Source organism: Rhinoraja longicauda, chromosome 11, assembly GCF_053455715.1.
Source record: "Rhinoraja longicauda isolate Sanriku21f chromosome 11, sRhiLon1.1, whole genome shotgun sequence".
NCBI lineage: Eukaryota > Metazoa > Chordata > Chondrichthyes > Rajiformes > Arhynchobatidae > Rhinoraja > Rhinoraja longicauda.
In genome coordinates, this window is record NC_135963.1 from 44225826 (window position 1) to 44245014 (window position 19189).

General features: G+C 41.6%; 1 protein-coding gene across 3 annotated transcripts in view; it reads right to left on the reverse strand.

The window, feature by feature from the left end:
• ror1 (receptor tyrosine kinase-like orphan receptor 1) overlaps nt 1–19189 on the reverse strand; it is a 233570-nt gene that overhangs the window by 62415 nt on the left and 151966 nt on the right. For all 3 annotated transcript variants that reach the window (XM_078407514.1, XM_078407513.1, XM_078407515.1), the window contains exon 2: nt 7615–7683. In XM_078407514.1, coding sequence (XP_078263640.1) covers nt 7615–7683 — 69 coding nt within the window. The remainder of the gene's footprint in view (nt 1–7614; nt 7684–19189) is intronic.

A 19189-nucleotide genomic window follows, 5' to 3' on the forward strand; every position in this document is an offset into this window, starting at 1 on the left:
TGTACGTATGTGTGCGTGGATGTATGTAAGAATCTCTCTCTATATATCTATATATATATTATATATGTGTGTATGTGTGTGTGTGTGTATATGTATGTATGTATGTGTATGTGTATGTGTATGTATGTGATATATATATGTATAAACATAGCACAAAAAGTAAGGAAATTTGTGTTTGGTAGATTATTTCTTTGTTGTAACAATGCTTCTTGGCAATAAATCTTATACCGTTGGAAAGCCTGTTTATTTCCCTTTTAAATGGTGCCAGATTTGTAAGGAACATGCATTTGTGGGATGAGCAGCAGAGCTGAGTATGTGGGTTGTGCCCATGAAAAATCTGCCAAATCTTTGCCAATGCCAAACAGCTTATTCTGCCATTGACTCTTGTTCGGTGTTGTTTGGTGGATTGGATGATTGAAGTCTGAAGAAACAAGACATATTGGCAATTTAACAATTTATTCATTTAATAAACAGGAGCCTCAGTAGCGTGTGGAAGAACCATACACAGCCACAACAGCCTGGCACCTCCTCCTCATGCTGGTCACCAGCCTGGACACACACTGTTGTGGGATGGCATCCCATTCTTCAACCAGCATTTGTCGCAAGTCAGCCAATGTGGTTGTGTTGGTCACTCTGGCACGAACAGCACGCCCATGCTGATCCCACAAGTGTTCAATGGGGTTGAGGTCAGGACTGCTGGCAGGCCATTCCATCCTCTCCACTCCCAAATTCTGGAGGTAGTCTCTGAGAAACCCTGCTCTGTGGGGGCGAGCATTGTCATCTTGGAGGATAGAGTTCCGTCCCAGACTGTGGAGATATGGGATTGCCACTGGTTGCAGAATCTCATCTCGATATCTCTGCATTGAGATTGCCTCCAATGATGACAAGCCTCGTTTTTCCAGTGAGGGAGATGCCGCCCCACACCATCACACTGCCTCCACCAAAAGATGTTACTCTATCGGTGCAGCAATCAGCATAGCGTTCTCCGCGTCTTCTCCACACTTTGATCCTATGATCCAACTGCCGTAGGCAGAATCTGGACTCATCGCTGAACATAACGTTCCTCCACATGTTCAGGTTCCAGTGCACGTGTTGCCGACACCAGCGCAAACGGGCCTGATGGTGAAGGGCAAACCTTGACTGCAAATCTGTAGAAGACAGCCTACGGTTCCTAAGTGCTGACAGGGTGAGGAAACGGTCTTCTTCGGGTGTCGTCTTCTTGGGACGCCCACTTCGCGGCCTGTCTCTGACATCCCCCGTTATATGGAACTTGGCCTTCACTTTGGAGATGGTACTAGGGCTCACTCCAAATAATGCCGCAACTTAGTTTTGCGGAACACCAGCTTGAAGTTGCCCTATCGCACGGGCCCTATCCAGATCAATCAAACGTGGCAGACACCTACTGACCACTGTAGCAGGGCCCATGCTCACAGATGCTGCCAATCAGGCACCTGATTGTCAGCACCTGGGGGTACCAGAAGCTCAAAACAAGAGTCAATAGCAACAGCAGGATAAGCTGTTTGGCATTGGCAGAGAAGATTTGGCAAATTTTTCATGGGCGCAACCCATATACTCAGCTCTGCTGCTCATCCCACAAATGCATGTTCCTTACAAATGTGGCACCATTTAAAAGGGAAATAAACAGGCTTTCCAACGGTATAAGATTTACCGAAGCATTGTTACAACAAAGAAATAATCTACCAAACACAAATTTCCTTACTTTTTGTGCTATGTTTATATATATAGAGAGAGACATATACATACACACATATATATACACATATACATATATATGTATATATATGCAATATACATGTGCAATGTATATACTGTATGTATGCAATATACATGTGTATACGTGAGTATGTGTTTTCTATCCACACATTGAACTTTTCTTTCTTGTTTATTATATTGTTTTCAGTGTATTATGTTTTGCTGCTGCAAGTAAGAATGTCATTTTTCTATCTGGGGCATATGACAATAAAACACTCTTGACTCTTGATAATAAGAAAACAGAAAATGCTGGAAATACTCAGCAGGCCAGGCTGCATCAGAGTTAATGTTTCAGATCGGAGACTCTTTGTCACAACATGTTCTGATAAAGGGCCTGAAATGTTGACTCTGTTTCTCTTCCCACAGCTGCAACATGACCTGCTGTGTATTTCCAGCATTTTCTATTTTTGTTTTAGGTTTCCAGCATCTTCAGTTTAATTTTTTTTTTACATCTACCAGATAATGCCCAATTACAAAACCCCATCACCTCTCCCATCTTGTTCCAACCTAAGAGAATTAATCCAACAATATACCCAAACCTAAATAATTAAAGCGATTTGACCATTGAGTTGAATCATAGATCCATTGCAGACAGAGATTCCTTATAGTATACAACAGTAATTTTAATTAAAATCAATTAGAAATTCTGCTCTCAATTCCTTCCCGCCTACCACCCCCTGTTACTTTCTGTTGAGAATTAACCCCAGAACAACCATTCTTTGTTTTATTCCTCAAAGAAATGCTTTACACTTTTCACAGCAACTTTATTCAGAACATAGGCTAATTCTCTGCTGGGTTTGTGTTGGCAGCCATGTGCTGCTCTCTCCTCACTTTAGGCTTATCTCAGACTCTGCAGGGACCCTGGGCTTTTACAACTTTTATAATTAACAAAATACCTTCTACATTTTAGTTACCCCAGTTACTTGCTTCAGTCACATTTTTCTCCAGCTATTTTCACTCATGGAGATATCTAGTCAGTGTGGGGCATCATTCCATGGACATCACCCTAATGTGCATTAAGTAAGCGGCAGTTTTCTCAGTACAACTCCAGTCGCTAAGCACCAGTGAACACTTAAACCATAAAGACCATTATGGGGAAGGGAAAAGAAAGTGCATTTATAACCACAGGTCTTCCCAATTGGTTTCGTACCCAACAAAATACTACTTAAATGCATGAAAAACAACAGCGGATTTTATGCACAAGGTGATACCATATAAAAGAACCAAAGCAAAAATTTGTAGAGGACATTAGGAGCCTGGAGTTGGTTCCAATTTGTGAAAGTGACATTTTGATCATTAGAGTGGAAAAAATAGTCGCTCTGGCATGGACCATGAAAGAAAATGTCTGAGTGATTAGAGAAAGGTGAAGTGGAGAGGTTTGGATGTAATAGTCTCCATGATCAAGTTGACTAATAACCTCATGCATGAAGCTCTGGGTATCTGACTTCATGCTGCAACCTTTGTACAGAAGGAAGTTAAGCAATGGCCCACTGAGTCACACTGAACAGAAATAGGCCCTTCGATTCAACTTGCCAAAGATGCCCCATCTACACTTGTCCCACCTGCCTGAATCTGGCCCATCTATATACTAAAACTCTCTTGTTTGTTTGTTTGTTCCTGAACTACAGCCAAAACGGTACACGATAGCGCGACAATGTTAGGCCCACCTTACTCACCGTGGTCCCTTTGGTGCTAATGGAAGAAGTTTCATTGAAATCGGTGATATATTTTTTAAGTTATTCACATTTTAAAGTTTAAATCTATCTCCTCGGGAGGGAGGGGGTGAGGGAGGAGGGAGGGAGGGAGGGGGGTGGAGGGAGGGGGGTAGAGGGAGGGGGTTGAGAGAGGGGGTTGAGAGAGGGGGTTAAGGGAGGGTAGAGGGAGGGGGGAGAGGAGGGAGGGTAAGGGGGGTTGAGGCGGATGGAGTGGGGGAAGGGGGGAGGGGGAAGGGGGGAGGGGGAGGGGGGGGAGGGGAGGGGGAGGGAGGGGGGAGAGGGGAAGGGGAGGGGGAGAGGGAGGGGAGGAGGGTTAGGGGGGAGGAGAGGTTTGGGCCCAACGGGTCCACTTGGCCCAATAACCCTCTGAACCTTTCCTATCCATGTACCTGTCCAAATGTCTTTTAAATGTTACCAAAGTACTTGTCTCAACTCGCACTTCAGCCCACAATGTCTGTGCTGAATATGATGCCAAGTTAAAGTGAACTCATCTGCCTGGACATGATCCATATTCCCTGCATTTCCATCTATCTAAAAGCCATTCACGCTATCTACTCCCCTCATGATCTTATAAGATCACTCCTCATCCTCCTGCACTCCAAGGAATAAAGTCCTAGCCCGCCCGACCTCTCCCTGTGGCTCAAGTCCTCAAGTCCTGGCACCATCCTCGTAAATCTTCTCCACACTCTTTCCAGCTTTATAATATCCTTCCTATAGCTGGATGGCCAAAACCGAACACAATATTCCAAATGCGGTCTCGCCAACATCTTGCACAAACAGGTGGTGGCTATGCTTTAAATTAGCCGTTTATGGCAACAGGACGGTCAGGCTGATACTGCAGGCACGAGCCAGCTGATAGGTAGCACAATACCAATCATTCCGGTGCAGCCTGACATCAGTGATGGGGGGCAGGTTAACTTTTGCCGGTGTGTTAACACTGCCTGTTAGTTATAGGACTTTACTAAAGTTACACCCACTCTGTAATAGGGGTATGGCGGAGTCTCAAGACAGTTGACCAGGCAATCATTAATTACTGAGTTTTCTCCTAAATTGATTTATAACTATGACTATTCAATCATGCTTTGTTATGATCATTGGGCACTACATTACTCTTGGACTTTTTCGGTCTTGTTATTATAGGTTTGTTTCACATTGCACCCTATTCTCAGACAAGGGTGAGCAAAGCCAGCCAAGTTATTCCTATCACTATGCACTGGCTTCTGATACATATTGTCAAATTAGGCAGAATAAGACATAGCTCAAGTCACAAGCAGAATTAGGCCACCCGGCCCATCAAGTTCACTATCTATCTTTCTCTCCCAATTCCATTCTCCTGCCTTCTCCCCATATCCCCTGACACCCTTACTAATCAAAAATCTGTGAATCGCTGCCTTAAAAATACCCATTGATCCAAGTCAAGTTTATTGTCATTTACACACGTAAGGTGAGATACAGGTACAATCAAAAGCTTGCAACGGCCATCACAGCCATCACAGGTACATGGACTCAGACAACACAAAAATTACACAAAATTATAAAATAAAAAGATTGTGTAAAAACAAGGCATTAACACAAATTATAATTAGAAAACAACTTCATGATAGCACAAGAGGTGGGACTTAATGTCGGCCAGGATAGGATTAATTATATTATTTATATTTTTATATATATAAAATTACAAACAATCGAGTGATGCATATTATTTCCAGTCTGCAAATACTGTATCAAACAATGATACATTTTATTGGAAATAATGAACATTGGATCTGATGATGGAAAATATTAACACTGAAAGGATGTACATGTGCAAGATTTAAAAAAAACATGTTCTGGGGGTAACTAGTTCGTGAAGGGAAAAATGTGACACAGATGTGTCTCTTCTAAGATACCTATCTCTTCTAAGGTATTAAAACAGAATGGAGGGGAATTCCTGTTTAGATTTCTTATTCTCCCTTCATAAACGCTTGAGATACAGTATAAATGGAAGGTTTTCGCAATTCAAAGCAGTTTTGCCATTTTCCACAAGACAATCTCTGTTGAATTTCTTAGAAAATTGATATGTTTTGCAGCAGCTATTGTAGAAATAGTAATTTCTAGTTTCCTTATAAATCCTTGGAGTAAAAGTGTGCATCCATCTTTCACATCCGCAGTCTAAAAATAAAACAATCTATACTCACGTAAGAATGACATTTTGGTAAATACACAGGAGACTAATTTGCTTAATACCTCCTCACTTTTATGCATCCTCACCCAAAGTTGAAGTCACATTAGGACTATTTTTCCATGGCTACTGCTTTATTTGTAAATGGACTGATGTTGCTTTATACCTCTGTATAAAGTGTTAAAGCCAAATTTAATCCTGCTCACTCTTGAGGTTGCCACACAGATACTTTCAGCAGGAATTCACTGGACGGTAGTCTGCAGTAAGACCCATGCCAGGCTTTCCCCACCCAATGGCTGCAGTTAAGAGGAACTGGAGTATCTAAGCAGGTCTTGAGACCAGTTTGCCACAGACCATGGCATGGGGAATATCTTGCCTTTCGCAGTAAATGCACAGTCTTTTACCCAGAGTAGGGGAATCAAGAACCAGAGGACATAGGTTTAATTAAGGTGAGGGGGGAAAGATTTAATTAGAACCTGAGGGGGCTACTTTCTGGTACAAAGTGTTTTAGATATCTCGAAAGAGCTGCCTGAGGAGGTAGTTGAGGCATGTACCATCACAACATTTAAAAAACATTAGGACAGGTACATGGACAGGATAGGTTTAGAGGGATATGGGCCAACGCAGGCAGATGGAACTGGTTTAGATGGGGTATATTGGTTGGCATGGGTAAGATGGGTTGGAGGGCCTGTTTCCACTTAGTATGACTCAAAACAAAATTACAGCAACAGCCACATTTGCTCAATGATCTATTGAAACTACTTTTCAATTATTATATATTCTAACGAAAACAGTCTTTTAGCAAATTTCCTGTACATTCTGACATTAATTTCTAGTGGGTATGAGAGAGGTACAAAACCTCTCAATGATTTCCTCTTCCAGTTTGCCAAATTGCAAACTATCACTTTACAAGTACCTGCAGCAACTTTGGCTTTTAACTGGACTAAAGTGCAAGATTCTCCTCCACATCTGCAATAGCATAAGCAAAGCTTATGTACAGTATTGTACAGAATTACTTTTAATGTACATCATCCCAATTTAGTCCAGTTTATTCCCAAAATAGTCCTTCTTCAATACTCTACATCTGCATAATCTTCTACTCCATTCTTCCTTCATACATTTATTTGGACTTTCCTTAAACAGATTGTTACTCCTTGCCTCAATTATTCCTTGAGATTGCAAATTCCTTGCTCTAACCACCCAGTGGTAAAGACAATTGCCCTGACTTCTCATAAGGATTTATTATCGTCTGATATTAATGGCGTTTAGTTTTGCCCACAAGTAGAAACATATGCTTGTCTACCATATCAAACTCATTCATAATCTTAGAAACCACAATATCTTAGTCCTCTCCCTCTAAAGAATCTCAGTCTGTTTAAACGTTCAATTGGAATAGCCACAAAAACAACAGGAAGAATAATGTCTGCTTGTGACAGGGGGAATTGGTGACTTTTAAGGAACACCACATTCGATAAACTGGGCAAAGCTTCAATCTGGAGATGGAAGCAGTAGTAAGCCTTTCTGTTTTTCTTAATGAAAGGAGGAGAGAGATGTTCTGTTTTTGAATTAAGATTTTTAAAATTTGAAACCATGCAATTTCACAAGGGTGACAAAGCTAGAGAACCTTTTAACTACCATGGGATGATAGTATCAAAGATCAAGGATTTCAAGAAATGATTGGAACATACATCCTGTTTAAATTACAGTATCATTTTGGTGTCCCAGTGTCTCAAGCCAGGAAAACAAATACTCAGTAAAATCACTTGCAGATGTAGAACATCCCAGAAGAACATTTCTTTAAAAAAAAAATAGAATCTCTTCAAATGTTAATTCCAGAGTACTAGCAGTGTTAATACTGTTGTATGTAGGAGTGATGTGTATGGGGGTTTTTTGGGGAGCAGAGGTGGCTGTGTGTGCACTATTTTACCCTTTACTGGAGCTTTATCATAATAAAGAATTGCTTACCTGAATCGCTGGAATTGTTCCATGTTGGGGTGGCCTGCTGCAACCGTGTTCCTCCTGGTAGATCCATTCCTGAGGAATCCAAAAGGAAATGCTTATTAATGTCGATAATATTAACTCTGATCATGAGTTGACCATATTTCACGCCCTTACAAATAATTTTTTTTAAGTGCTCTTATAAATGCCACAGGTTTTTCACTCCTGATGTTTGTTTTGTGAATGTGCATTGCTTGAGGTAATGCATGAGGTAAGAGGCTCTGTTCTTGAGCCCGAGGTACGCATGAGGTAAGAGTCACTGTCAGGATTGAGTATTCCCCAGCTTCTTCCATTACCTTCCAAAATTATTCCTTGGCCCTGGTTCAGAGGAACAGCCACTCTACCAAAATAAATTCACATTTCCACATCGAGCATTCCCCAGGCTTTTCTCAGCGAGATTGTCAATTACTGCCAAATTAGCTTCATCAGTCACCGGACCTGGAAAGTGGGCTGAGACAGCCTAAATACTCGAGATCTTACAAGGAGGCTCTAGGCCACTAAGAGAGTGCAAACCAGATGCCAGTAAAAATTGTGTTTAAAAGTAGAAATTAATCCCTGGTAAATTATCATTATCTCATGGTTGTTAGAAGCTATGTAATGGGCAGGGGATGAAAAGCAAAGGTTTACAAGTTTAGCAGTGCCAGTGGTCTTTCTGTCATTGTGCTGTCATGGATCTACACTGCCAGGATCGCTGATAGTGGAGCTATCTACCAATGCCTATCTGATTCTGATGCTGAACTCTGGAGGATTTAGCATTTTAGCAAAGACCCTTGCAGAGTTGATGATCTGGTTAGCACACAACAAAAGCTTTTCAGTGTGTGTGTGTGTGTGTGTGTGCATTATATATTTTATAAAAACAAACAAGTTCAGAGGATGCGACTGTGGCTTAATCTGGTGGTGAATTGGGTGGTGAATCTGTGGAATTCTTTGCCACAGAAGGCAGTGGAGCCTGTCAGTGGATATTTTTAAGGCAGAGATAGATAGATTCTGGATTAGTACAGGTATCAGAGGTTATGGGGAGAAGGCAGGAGAATGGGGTTAGGAGGGAGAGATAGATCAGACACGATTGAATAGCGGAGTAGATTTGATGGGCCGAATGGCCTAATTCTACTATCCCTTAGGACCTCATGATCTATCAACTTAAACTGAAATCTCAATGAGAGCAGTGGAGACACCCTCACCATAAACAAACCTGTGAGGAATAACTGCAAGGGCCTGAAGTAATTCAGCAAGCAGATATTTAAATTTTTTAATTTCATTTTTTGATCAGGGATCAGGAATACCATTTTATCCGTCAATGCTTCTGTTAAGAGATGTTCTCTTAATTAAACTCATGATTTAAATGCAAATTACATTGTTATCACTGTTTTCTCCATGATAAGGCGAACACCTAAGCAATTGCCTCGTACAGAATTTTTTTGCTGGGTTTGGATAGGAAATTAATTTCACAAATCCGTGCCTTGTTCCAGAACTGGGCCACATGCACAGTCATCATTGAGCTAAATGAAGCCCATGATCTCAGCTGAGACATCCACAGGAGTAGCAGAGTTTTTTTTATACAAGGGATTAGAGGAGAGGAGCTTGAAGGCGTATTTACCCATGCTGCACGAACTACTTGGCTGCTGCCTGCAGCATGGATCAGGACTTGAGAGTAAGACCATTGTTCTCAGCCCATTCAGTAGGTGCACATTGGAGAAACTAATTCACGTTAGCATAGCTCTTTGAAAAGGGGCAAAGTGCTACTATTTCCTGCTGAACTAAATCTCCATGGAGGTCAATATCCCTGGAGACACCACTTATTGCCAGCAGCTGGTTGCAGATGCATAGTGGAAGCTCAGCATAAGGTTTCACTTGATGAATGTAAGATAGATAGTTTAATTTAAGAAAATTAAAAATATCCATAATACATGACAGCAAAGGGTTTGATGAGCAGTTTTGCCATTGGGTACTCCTGGTTTTACGTTCTTATTTTAGAGATGAGTAAATCTTGACCAAGACGAAATTAATTAATTAACGTCCTTGCCATTATTTGTGGATCATACTCCTGTCCAGGCCAAATTCACTTCCTTGCATTTCTAAAAACAACGGTTCTCATTTATAACAATTGGCCAGAGTGATGAGAAAAGGTAGAAATACTCTGTAAGACAGAAAGGATGCATCATCCAGCAAAACTAATAGGCAGCATGGAAGAAAACGTCTGTGTTATGCTTATAAATTGCCCTGGGATTTGCAGCTTATTGGATTGCCTCCTTGAATTTGCACTTAGCTAAAGTATAGAGGAATATTGTAACATAATATAGTAGCCAATTTATTCTCAAATCATATCAAATCCCACAATAGTGGTTCATCCAAATCATCCTGATGAGATCACTCTGCTAGTACTGTCTAGTTAAGTGCAAGAATGATTTATGATGATTTTTATAAAATTACATTCTTCAAAAATTACTGCTGTTCAATTAGTCAGATGAGGAAACAGTTGTTGGAAAGAGAGATCAGCCCATACATATCTGAAAGAATCAGATATTATTGAAAATTAGCAAAAATTGCAGCTTCTGAATATTTGACCTAAAAACAGAAAATGTTGGAAATACTCAGCAGGTCAGGCAGCATCTGTGGATAAACAGGGTTAACATCCCTGGTAGAAAACCCTTTGTCAGAACTGGGAAAGTGAATATTGAAGTGAGTTTTATGTCATAGAGAGGATGGGAGAGAAATGGATGGGTTAAAGGGAATTTATTCTATCTATTCCCACCCCATTCACCCACTCTCTCTCTCCATATAATACAAACTTGTTTTCTTTCTTTTTCCAGTTCCGACAATTAGTCAGGCGTAAAAATGTTAACTCTGTTTCATTTTTCAAGGTTGCAGCCTGCCCTGCTGAATGTTTCCAGCATTTTTTAAAAAAGAATTAGCAGTTGTTGGATATACAAGATAGCCTGCATGAGCTACCACAACATGTTGCTTAACTTGCTTAAGGTTTCATAAAACAATAAGGCCACTCTACAACCATTGATTGGCCTGAAGTTATTTCAATGGATGGGACCACACCACAAGATTTATGGCAGTGGTGATAATGCATTGAAGTCAGAGAGTTATACAGCATGCAAACAGGCCCTTTGACCCAACTTGGCCATGCTGACCATGTTGCTTAACTGGGGTCCTACTTGCCAGTACCTGGACCATATCACTCCAAATCTTTCCTGTCCATGTACCTGTCGTAATTTTACCTTGAGGACTGGCAGCTGCTTCGATAGCTGTGGAGAATGAATGGATGTGGACTTCCTCCAGTCACAAATCAGTAGGGGCGCAGTGGATAGCAAGGGCACCACGCACCGTTAATACACACCCAACTCCTACTGGCCACTGACCACAGATGTCTTTCAAGGCCTTGGTTGAGCAAACTTGCTTTCTCTACTGCAGCCACTTGTCACCCTACTTAGCAGGGGGTCTGTGTGAGTTGGTCTTGTTGCTGCTATCAGATAACCATGGTGAAGGTGATGGACCGCCCCCTAGCTTGTGCAAACACAGTACGAGCCATCTGTTTAATGTAGGGGGGCTCAGCAGATAATCTGGTACTGCTTGAGATAACCTGGAAAGATGAGTGGCGAAGTTCAGAGGGCAATGACTTTGATTGCAATAGTCAACAGGCGACAGGACCTTGATACAAGAAATGAGAAAACATTATCACAGTTTCTCTAGAAAAGCCTCCAGCAGCTGCACTTCCCCCTGAGGTTGGTAGTCCCTGTTTGTTCTCCTAGATGTACTTTGGTTGATCATCTCTTGGTTCCAATTTTCTTTAGTGGCATTCCTGCAAGGAACATGCATGAAGCCAGAAGCTCTGACAGAGTTCAGAATTTCACTGCAACAGCAAGCGCTTCGAAATCACTGGGATTTTGCCTGGGAACAATTGATGATGCCTTTAAGTGTAATTGGAAATGACCAACTCACGATTTGTAGTAATGTTGAGCTTGAGAGCAGGAAACATGGAGAGCGATGTGGACAATGACCAAAAATAGCCATAGAGCCATAACTCTGTTATTTTTGAGTGGATTTGTTAATGAGGGCCCCAAGGCTTAAAGGAAGGTACCCATGCTGCCAAAATCGAGGCCAGCCCAAAAATCAGAGGAAACCAAGTGGTAAACGAGCTTCAACTCAATGTGCTAGTTTGATCTTGCTATTCCCCTCTCTTAAGGCCTTCAAGGCTGGCAGCGAAACAAAGTCAAGTTATTATGACTGCACATATTAACACTGGACAAAATGAATGCATCATCAGAAACTTGTTATTTTTCAGAGGGAAATGAATCATGATATAATTTTCAGAAATAACATTTTTTTCCTTCTCTTTGTTTGCCTTGCGTTTAAGATTGTGTGATTTGGAACGGGACTTGATGAATTCACTTTGAGCATTACAGAGCTTTGGGTGGTTTTGTACATTTTCTGCCACCGCCCCCACTGTGCACTGAATGCAGCACGACCTGAGCTGCCAAGTAAAGCAGTGTCCCAACCTATCCTGACTGAAACTCAAGCTGTCCAAACACAGGAACACTGCAGTCAAGAGCTCCCCTAACATTGGGAAAAAAAAACAAGGTGCTGGTGAAACTCAATGGGTCATGCAGCATCTGTGGAGGGAATGGACAGTCCCAAAACATCATCTTTATATAAAAAGGTTGCCGTTATTGTGGTTGACGGGGCAATGCTGAGCATTGTCTACTGCCACGTATCACTGCTTATTTTCTTAATGCATCACAAACATTTGAGACATCCCTCTCCGTCAGAATATGCAACAGGATTCTACCGTGTCTGACCCAACAGAGCAGAATTTGACTGTTTTTCGTAATAAATTCTATACTATTTTACAAAAATTGTATTAAATGGAAGACATGTATTAGTTTCACTTAAACATACATGGATGAGAGCCATCCTGAGCAGAGCAAATATGTGAATATTAAGAGGTAGAGGTAGAGGTTTTATATAACAATTGCTCATGTGCAATATAAACAAAAGTTCAACCTTCAGGAGTATTTTAAAGATGAGTCCTTGTTTACAGATGACCTCATCAGTTTTTTGGAAGCCAAATTATAGACAATAGACAATAGGTGCAGGAGTAGGCCATTCGGCTTTTCTAGCCAGCACCACCATTCAATGTGATCATGGCTGATCATCCACAATCAGTACCCCATTTCTGCCCTCTCCCCATGCCCCCTGACTGCTATCCTTAAGAGCTCTATCTAACTCTCTCTTGAAAGCATCCTGAGAATTGACCTCCACTGCCTTCAGAGGCAGAGAATTCCACTGATTTAAAACTCTCTGAGTGAAAATGTTTTTCTTCATCTCTGTTCTAAATGGCCTTCCCCTTATTCTTAAACTGTGGCCCCTGGTTCTGGACTCCCCCAACATTGGGAACATATTTCCTGCCTCTAGCGTGCCCAATCCCTTAATAACCTTATATGTTTCAATAAGATCCCCTCTCACCCTTCTAAATTCCAGTGTATACAAGCCCAGTCGCTCCAGTCTTTCAACATATGACAATCTCCTCATTCTGGGAATTAACCTAGTGAACCTACGCTGCACTCCCTCAATGGCAAGAATGTCCTTCCTCAAATTTGGAGACCAAAACTGCACACAGTACTCCAGGTGTGGTCTCACTAGGGCCCTGTACAACTGCAAAAGGACCTCTTTGCTTCTATACTCAACTCAGGACCTCTTTGCTTCTAAACTTATCTGCAGCTAATATGGTTACACTTGAAGCATAAGAACTTCCCAAAGAATAAAGACACCACCATCCAAAAGACAATAACTAAAAATTCACCTAGAAATTTGTTTATTCCTAATTTGGTTTCTAAAAGAGATATATAATAAGATGATGAGGTAATCTGAAATTCAGGACTCATCTTTAAAATGCACCTGATGGATGAACTTTTGTTTATAAAGCACAAGTGCAACTATTACACAAAACTTCTCACTCTCAATATTCACTTATTGGCTCTGCTCTAACCTATGTAGCGCTAAGGCCCATGTCAGGCCAGATATGGTATTTGTTTTCATTTTCCATTAAAATATGTCTAAGTGTATTTTTGAGTTCCCAATAGGGTACTATGCTCTAAGTCTGGAGGACCTCAAAGCTTTACATTCCCAGCCCAATTCATAGCACACTAACATCAAGGCAGGGTTAAAAAGGTAAGCTCCTTGAAGCTGCAGCACTACTGGAAGCGGGTTCCCAAGTGTGATTCGGGCAACAGGGGAGATTGTGCAGGAGACGGACTGTGTCTCGCATCTCCGATGCAGAGCTAAATACCTTGGTTGACGAGGTGCAGTGCAGGAACTAAGCCGTGTACAGCAGGGTCTCCGGGGGCTTCCCGAGCTAAAAAGAAACAACAGTGGCTGCTCCGGAGAGAGATTCCTTTCATCTCACAGCTGCACCCTGACAGCTAGTTAGTCTGATGTGATTTGTCCAAGACAGTTACAGACTTGAAATTCAACAGGATTTACCCTCAATGAGATTCACAGAGGTATTTCCATCTCTGGTGTGAAAACATAAACGTTACAAATGGGTGCAGGGGCACGCCATTCAGCCCCTCATTCCTGCTCCACAATTCAGCAAGATCATGGCTGACCTTTGAGCTCACCTCCTGTTAACCCAGTTCCTTCAATATCTAAAAAACTGTCGATCTCTGTCTTGAATACACACAGCTAATCATCCACAGTTCTTTGCATGGAGAAATTCAAAGATTCTTCATCCTCTGAATAAAGAAATGTTTTCATCACTGAGCTGAATGCCTGACGTATCCATTTGAGACTGACACTTTATTCTGTACTCCTTGGCGGGGAGAACATCAACTCTGTCAAGAATTTGTACATTTCAATGAGATCTTTCTTCTAAACGTTTAGACCTTTGTCTCTTTCTGGAACCTGGTGGCACATCTATTCACATTCCATTATCTCCTGGTGTGATGTGAGGCCAATGGACTGGAGACCTCATGAGAATATTTGAGCACATCCAGGGAGGGTTTCCCTTCTGTACTGCCCTCCAAGATTCTCATCCTCTGCAACTCGATATCCTTGCTCTTCCACCCCAGATTCCTGCAGAGTCTTAGACAGTTTCCACAGGCTACAGAAAGTATGCCACCCACACTGGAAGGTGCCAGAGAGCTGTTCCGGAGATGTGCAGACAACAGAATCCCTTCTTGACAACTCCCACAGTATTCTCCGTTAGGCTCCAGGTGGGCCTGTGGCACTTGCTATAAAGCTATTCAACTGTACTAGAAGATGCATGGAGCAGAGTCAACACCAGGGTTAAGGAGCAGCACCTATCCCTCAAGACCCATCGCTCTATATGGAGCCATGGGTGAAATCTGGTGGACAGTCCAGACTGTCTAAGTATGAAAGTGTCATGTGAACTTCCCAGATACATGGGCATTGACTCTGAGAGATTTATTTTCATGGCTAAGCCCAGTGAACTATCACTAAATGAATGACCTTCTGAGTTAAGAAAAGTTCGGGGGTTCGGAGGAGAGGCCAAATTACCCAGAGTACAATTTATCCTCCTCAATAGCTTTGGGAGCTCATCATGTGCACCGCCACAGTTTGATTCTCCCCAGCTTAAGGAAAAGGTGACAAAGTCGCTTTGCCACCAGGAGAATGCGTTTGAACTCCTTAACATGCAGCAAGCTGGGGAAAATAGCACCAATCAGCTATCATCACCTGGAATCAGGTTGAGAGTGATACTGACTGGGACCTCTCTGGGAGAGAGCTCTTCAGGTACAAGTATGCAGATGTAGGATCACCAATCTCTGTCAACACTGACACAGATTACCATTCCAGGGTGCCAAGGTGCCACCCAATGGTGCCGTTAATTCCAAGGCTTGTCAATACATACAGTTTTTTTGGGTGAAGCATTGCAGGATTTTTCTTACATGCGTATGTAAAACATTTCTTCAAGAAATTACATCCAACTGACTTACAATAGAGAGGTTTTCTCATATTTTGTCACAAAAGAGGCCATTTGGCCCATGAAATTTATACTGGCTCAGAACATTCCCATGAATATCCCCATTTGTTTCCCTGTAGCCTGTTCTCTCCCACATTAGCCCATTAACGGCATCATAATTCTGCTACGACCCACCATGCTATTAGCAATTTACAGTGGCCATTTAACCTACCAATCTGGGAACCATGAGGAAACTGTTCTATCCTCTTTGTTCACAGCCTCGTCTTGCCTCTCACTGAGTTTGTGGAGGTCATGGGGGTTTCTTCTGCTGCCAATTGCTTAATTGTACAAATTGATCAAACTGATTACACTCTGATCCTGGGTGTCTGTGAACCATGTTAAATAGACATCTGCATGGTCACAGGAAGAAAGAGACAAACTCCTCAAGGACAGGATTGAACCCATGTGGCTGGATCTGCCAGGGAGCAACACCATTGCCAAGTCACTGCCATTCATTTCAAGTCTCATGGCATTAAGATGTGTGTTACACATAAAATATTGCATGTAGCATTGTGTCTGATACTTCAATTGTATTACTTTTGTTCATAGTGTTTAAGTGTAACTGATACTGCTCCATTGAGGTTCATTCCCAACAAAATGAAAAAAAATGCCATTCAACCCATGATCTTCAGGATCCCTTGACAAGGACTTCATCTCAGTACTTAATCTAATGAAGTTTTTTTAAACTTGTTCTTGCCTCTTGTAAATAAAGCACAATTTGCACACACCACGAGACACACCACATTAGTTGATATTCACTGTCGGGTTACATTAATGGAGCTACTAATTCAGTTTCCACAATGTTCCACATCGCATTGTTATCTCGCGTTTCCACTTGGCCTGCTTCCTTTTCTAACATATTTCAGCCACTGTGTTTCCAAAGGAGTGAAAGGATTGAATTACTTTTATTTCGAGTTCATGAAATACACTCTTTTATAATTCTGATTTCATACAGTTCAATTTTAACCTTCTTCTAAATTCCCACTAGAGCTTTGTCATGATCCATTGCCTTCTGCAGAGGAAGAGAGAAAACACAGGCACTAATGTTGTTAAACTGGAACGGGTGTAGACAAGATTTATGAGGATATTGCCAGGACTCAAGGGCCTGAGCTATAGGGAGAGGTTGAGCAGGCGAGGACTCTATTCCTTGGAGTTCAGGAGGATAAGGATGATCTTATAGAGGTGTACAATATCATGAGGATTAGATAGGGTAAATGCACAGACTTTTACCCAGAGTACGGGAATCAAGAACCAGAGGACGTAGGTTTAGGTGCAGGGGGGAAAGATTTAATAGAAACCTAAGCGGCAGCTTTTTTTACACAGTGGTGGGTATATGGAACAAGCTGCCAGAGGTGGTGGTTGGGGCAGGTACTATCACAGGTACATGGATAGGATAGGTTTTGAGGGATATGGGCCAAATGCAGGCAGGTGGAACTAGTATAGATGGACATGTTGTTCCAGGTTGTGTGGCTTTATGATGAGGAAGAATTAATGAGGAAGAATTAATCTAGTTCCATAGTGGCCTTCTGAGTTTAATCCAACCAGCTCCTTGATGAGATCAGGTCCAATGCTAATATTGCACTTATTCCCCACCAGTCCTCAGACATTTTATCCTCTCTTATGAGGGCAATAGCAGGAGGGGCAAAGAAAAGATTTTCTCTCTATCCCTGGATTTTCTTTTATACCATCTGTGTTTAAAAATCATAATGATTGACATCCAAATCCAAGTTTTAACACCATCCAAGTTTTAACACCCTTATCAACAGTTCTGCTGTGATCAATGAACTCAGCAGAAACCTAAATCATATCTTCTTGGTGTCTGAGAATTAACTGCTCATTGTTGAACTATCAGTGAGGCTGAAATTTCACTCCGAATCTCAAAGAGATGAAAGAAATAGTTTAGTTTTTATATCTGCAGACATTTTACATAAAACATTTAGCAACATGTCAAAGTAACCTCAGCCAGAACAGATTGTAAATGTGCTGACAGTTCATGACACTCCTGACACAGAATGGAAGAAAATATATCTCCCAACCATCCCTTGACAGTACTAAAATCAATGGTTAAAACAAACCTGCTAAAGGGGTGAAGAGTGAAATGTTAACTTTAGTTTAGCTTAGAGATACAGCGTGGAAACAGGTCCTTTGGCCCACCAAGTCCGCACCGACCAGCGATTCACGCACACGAACAATATCCCAAACACACCACACACTCTAGGGACAATTTACAATTTTACCTAAGCCAATTAGCCTATAAACCTGTACATCTTTGGAGTAAGGGAGGAAACCGGAGCACCCGGAGAAAATCCATGCAGATTCAGAGCACCCATAATCAGGATCGAACCCGGATCTCTGGCGCTGTAAGGCAGCAACTCTACTGCTGCGCCACCGTGCTGTCCTGTGGGAGGAAGTCATTGTAATTGGGGAAGGAAGTAATTGTCTAAGACACTGGTGCTCTGTAAATGATAGACGTAGTAGTATTAGATAGAATTATTTTTGGCTTGAGATCAGATCATATTCTTCATTTATTGCTATATGTTAAACCTGTTGTTACCAATACTACTAGTTACTACTATTTAATAGTGAAGGGTTTGTTTGTTCAGTGTTTTGTTTGAACTAGACCATAGAGACCAGCATACCATTGTTTAAGATGAAGAGCGGACATACATATTTTATTCCTGAAGCTACTTCAGTTATGTTACCATTTTTTCCTTGGGAGGGCTGGTGTATGATCTCATTTGTAAACGATTTCAATGAACTTCATTATCAGTTCTCAACCAGAGATGTCTCTGAAGATGCTTTACTACAGAAAAAAAACTGGGAGTCACCCTATTACCTCAGAGTTAATCTTTTCATCTCCAAGACTGAATGATCAGGAAGATTAAATGTTCAGCCTGTGCCAACATAGTGAAACTATGCCAAAAGAGGAATTGGCCATAACTCCCCCGGGCTGGTGTAAGCAAAATTGGCTAGCGAACTATAGTTTTGGAGAGACTTCCACAGCAGTAGCCTAATCTGTCACAGTTCATACACAAGGATATCATTTATGCTTTCATTTTTAGCCACTGGATCTTATCTAATGTCTGAGAAATGTATGGACAGGGTTATGATGGATGGGCTGAGCGCTCAATACCTGTGCCTCCTGGGGCAACAGGAACAATCTCCTTAAATTGTTTTCAGATTTGTTAGGCAAACACAACAGTCACTCTTTGGAACTGAACAGTGTGCAGACCAGGAGTGTTAGGCACTCGTGAGTAGCATTTCATTTACAAATATCCAAGATTTACTTTTGCCAAGTGGAGATCAGAGGCTTGTCAAAAGAAATAGGAAGGGAGGGAGTAAAGAGAGGGAAGAAATGAAAAGCAAACTTACCATAAACGACAGTATATTTGCACAAATGCGTGAAATGTCCAAGAATGACATGTTCAAAACCACATAGTCTGTGCAACCACATAAATCAATAAATGAAAATAAACACAAAAAGCTGGAGTAACTCAGCGGGACAGGCAGCATCTCCGGAGAGAAGGAATGGTTGACTCTTTTCCAGAGTGGTTA